This window comes from Acanthisitta chloris, unplaced genomic scaffold, assembly GCF_000695815.1.
Source record: "Acanthisitta chloris isolate BGI_N310 unplaced genomic scaffold, ASM69581v1 scaffold11848, whole genome shotgun sequence".
NCBI classification, from domain to species: Eukaryota; Metazoa; Chordata; class Aves; order Passeriformes; family Acanthisittidae; genus Acanthisitta; species Acanthisitta chloris.
Window position 1 is genome coordinate 185,256 of NW_008687239.1, and position 4,538 is coordinate 189,793.

The following is a 4,538-nucleotide window of genomic DNA, read 5'->3' on the forward strand; positions in this document are numbered from 1 at the left end:
AGCAAAGTTACATAACGAGTCCACACCAGCAAAGCAGTCCAAGTCATATATGCTGAAATTTATCTACAAACAGCTCTGCCCATAAAGGATTAACACAGCAAGTAAGAGGTAAATCATGTTCTGATCTCTCAGCTACAGGAGTCTTAGAGCTGAAACTCTTGTCTTACAGAGCTATAAATTAAAAAGCCTCTTTGGACATCATCTCTGTCAGTACTTAGAGGAGGGAATACATATACTTTATCAGATTTGTGACAGTATAAGTTGACTTTGAAATCCAGGCAATCTAAATGGGTCATGAGTTAACCTCTGTAAGCCTGATACAGAAGCCTCACATAATACAGATGCAGCAAATAGAAAATGACCTTTAATCCCTTTGAAATAATTACAAGACGCAGGCTTGGCCTTGCTGTGAGATGGAACATTTTATTCTACTTGTGCAATTCCAGGCATTTTTTTCTTCTCAACATGTCAGACAAAAAGTTAAATTTGTCACCACACTGAGAGTTTATAATTAATTATCCTTCTAAAAGAACAACTATTCTTTTAATTTATTTTTTTCATGAAGAAACTTCTGTTGAACTAAATGTCTATCTCATTAAAATAATTTCTGCTAAGATTCTTCACATTGGGGGAAAAAAAAGTCATACAAACTATCTTGAAAAAAAATAAGCCAAGTAGAAATATGTTGAAGGCAGAGACCTGTTCAAAGCAGAATAGATTATGAATTTAAGCACCATGTTGATTTCAGTTTTTTGGATATAATAAAAGGGTTCATGGGCTGATGGCTGTCTAAAGAAAGACTAAATACACTGAAAATAATATTTAAATATCATATGTAGAACTCAGAATATATAAATATTGTTCACAGAACCAGTCAAGTCAGTACTGGGCAATTAGCACAAAAGGATCTTTCACCCACTACTAAGAAAAAAGCCAAATTCTTGACAAATATGACAATTGCACAGCAAACATCATTTTCTCTTGAACATCTAAAGGGGTAGAAGTCTGCAAAGCAAACCAGGGAGTTGTGATTACTCAGACCTACAGATTCAATGTTCTCTGACAAGCAGAATCAAAGTTTGTCATAAACTACTGCTTTTCAGAGAAGTTCAGAGTGAAGATTCCTTTTTAATATCCTGACAATTTGTCTTTCTGAATTTATCACCAGTCACTATAAGGAAATGTCGCTAGTTCAGGTAACTCCTGTGCTAGTTTGGCCACTGGGATGGAACTATACTGATGAGGTATCAAGCCCAGGAAATACCTTTTTTTTTAGGTAATAAAACAGCACACACTTGGCTGGTGACCTCTAACGACCTCAACATTTGCACTGAAAGCTGATCACACAGAATATGGTTGATAAGCCAAAAAGGACATCAATTTCATACCATACTGCAGAGGAAATTAATAAAGCCCCTGATGTCAAAGTACCTTTGGGTATCATGACATCTCAAAAATAAGGGTGGTTCTACCTCCTCTTTTGGTGACTAAAAGTCAGTCTCAGAAATGACCTTAGAATGAATTTCAGAATCTTTATGTCCTTTTCAACTTGTACAGTTTCAGGTTTGATTGGCCACATCCTGAATCTGAAAATGAATTTTCTGAACTTTTACTGTAAACACTCTCATATCTTCATTAGCCCTACCTGTAGGAGTTCACCTCTCACAAAAGCACAAGCTTGAGAATATTAATTGCATTTCACACACATTCTTATGGTGTGAAATTCATCCTTGTGCAAGGCTTTATTTAATTAGAGATGTAAATGGTGCAGACACCTGGGAAGGCCATCTGCCCAGGCAGGAATTTTACACACAACAACAGCAAACAAGATTCTGCAGGATCATGTTCTGCCTTTGACTTCAGAAGAGCTATCTGAAATGAAAGCAAACTAACGTAAAACCCTACAAAGAGCTAAAATAGAAATCACACTCCTTTTTAATAGGAGCAATAATCTCAAAAGTTCAAAAATTATGAGTCACTTGCTAAGAAATGAGACTTTTGGTTGTGGGGGTTTTTTGTTTGGAGCATTTGGTAGGCTTAGGTATAGTTTTGGGGTTTCTTTTTTATTCGTTTGACTCATTTACTTGGAAGTGAGTGTTGAAAATTTATGCTTCCGAGCTTTTCTCTGGAAACATGAGAACTAGAAATTTGCTTTTTGCATATGAAAACTTCAAATTTTCATATAAAATATGGTGATCCTTAAAGCTGAGAACGGAGAGAAAAATGTAATCAGAATAATGAGAACTGCCAACACTGAATTAAATTGCACATGACAAAATATTTTTATCATGCAGATCGAGATCTTTGAATCTTAAAACCCTTTCCAGCTTCAGGTGCTGCAACACTAGAGCCACAAAAATGGATAGGGAGGAAGCCATCAGAGAGGAAAAACAAGTGATGAGCAGCACAGAGTCACAGAGAGACACAGAGACATGATGAAATCTTGCCTTGAGTGAAGTCAGTAAGAACTACTAATTGATTTTAGGTTTTTCCTCTAGATTGAAATGAAATTAACAGAGGGATACTTAAACAGAATAAAGTGAGCACTGCTCTGAGTAAGGTTCTGATTCTGCATTATGCAGACTCCAATTAGAGTGTCAGCAGGTCCTAAGGCAATTGTTTCATCAAATCACACACAGACTGGAAAAGAAGTTCTCCTTGTCTTCTGGATTTCTCAACATCAACTGAAACAGAAAAAAAAATACCTCAAAACCTGAATAACTTATCCTCTGATTGGCATAATTAATATAGGTATTTTAACTTTGCATAAAGGTATGTTGAATTATTTATCTCTGAAAGTGACTAAATGAATTAAAAACAGTTCTTTTGTGCTAATTTGATTTCTACAGCACCATGATTTGGGGTATTTTTTAAAATTTATTATTCAATATTTTCATTTTGGAGGGAAGTTTTCACTGTTTCAGGCTTTAAGCTCTCTTATTTTTATCTGGAAAAAGACTATTCACAATCCCTACAGCTCTGCCTCTATATCTGATAGTGAATTCCAGTCATTTTTGTAAGAAATGCTATTAAGATTTGGCACTAAGATTCTTCAAGGATGATAAATATTCTTTTAAAGGGCCTACCTATCCATTTACCACACAGCTCTGTCCTGAAAGGGAAAGTCACACTTGGAGTACTGAAGAGTGGGCTATGAAAATGCAAATTAGAATGACTTTATTGGCTCAAATGAATTCAGTTCTCCTGTCACTGAGAGTGTGACTGCAGTAGGCATCCATTAACTGGAAACAAAATGTGACAAACTCTTTTGTGAGACTATCTACCACAGGAACTTTCTTTTTATGAGCACTTTCCTTGTGAATCTATGCTTATTATAAGAATTTTATCACATATACAGTAAAAAGTGTGCATCTTCCATGACACTGGAAATCTAGTTAAGTTATTCAAGAAGCAATTTGCCAGCACTAGTGTCTGCACAGAGAGCTACTTGCCTGCTAAAATTCAGCATCTCTGGGAGAGACACTATCATTTGGTTAAGAAGTGACCCCAGAGTCTGTTCAGAGCCCAGTATGGCTCTGGAGTCTGCACTGCTCTGGGGGAAGAAAGATAATATGAGAAGTGAACTAGAAGGTACAGGAGCACTTTGACAACATTCCTGTTTGAAGCCAGAGTTGGGAGGATTCCCCTCTGCCAGGCACTGACCAGCTGGGAAACCAATCACTTTTTCTGCTCTTCTTCCAGTCACATCTGCTCCCTGAGCCCAGTCACCAGGTACCCCTGTGATGTCCATTGCCCACAGAACACAGCTGGAAAAGCATGGCTCATGGCAAGACCAGCACAGTCTGCACCCCTCTCTGGTTAAGTTGCCATGGAATTGTACCCTAAAAATCAAGCTTTTTAATAAACTCTTACTAACAGATTTTCCATGCATAAGAACTTGAGCTAACTTAGAGAGTTCCCTTGACTTGGGAACCCAGGAAACCCTTATACAGGCCTTGAAGGAAACAAAACACCTCTGGTGTCACAAGCTCCTGGCTGGATCACTATTGGATCATAAATAATTATTCCTGCATTCCACAATTCTCAGCCCTTATTCTGATGGTCATTCCATCGCATCCAGAATAGATATTTTCATGGTCAGTTTACAGCCATTTATTCTCATATAAGTCTTGTCTCATGACTTAATTAACCTTTGTCCTCTCTAAATCTTTAATTTATTAGGGTGGACAAACCAAGCTCTTTTCATTTCCTGCTATATGGATACATCCCTGTGATCATCTCAGTAACATTCATTGTGCCTTTAAGTTTGCACACGTGCAAAACACACAAAGAATTCCAGAGGAGCATTCTCCAGGGTATGGAAAGTGATATTGATATTTCCTTAAGCCCAAAATATGTTGCCTAATGCTTCCTAAAATTCCTCTTTTCCTTTTTAAAGTCTTGCCATGCTGATAGAGCACAATCATTCTAAAATTAACTAGCACACAAAGAGCTGGAAAACGTGACATTGCCAGAGGTATCGTAGCCATTTACCTACAACAATGTTCAGCAGCTTCTGCAAACAAAGTCAGGATTAA

The 4,538-nt window shown here is 37.2% G+C and overlaps 1 protein-coding gene across 1 annotated transcript in view; it reads right to left on the reverse strand.

Moving 5' to 3' along the window:
- The window catches only part of LOC103807751 (cadherin-13-like), a gene marked incomplete at its 3' end in the record, with an annotated part of 139,192 nt that extends 135,441 nt beyond the window's left edge, over window positions 1-3,751 (reverse strand). The window contains exon 1 of the mRNA XM_009080496.1: window positions 3,596-3,751. Coding sequence (XP_009078744.1) covers window positions 3,596-3,751 — 156 coding nt within the window. The remainder of the gene's footprint in view (window positions 1-3,595) is intronic.
- Between the last annotated feature and the right edge of the window lie 787 nt (window positions 3,752-4,538).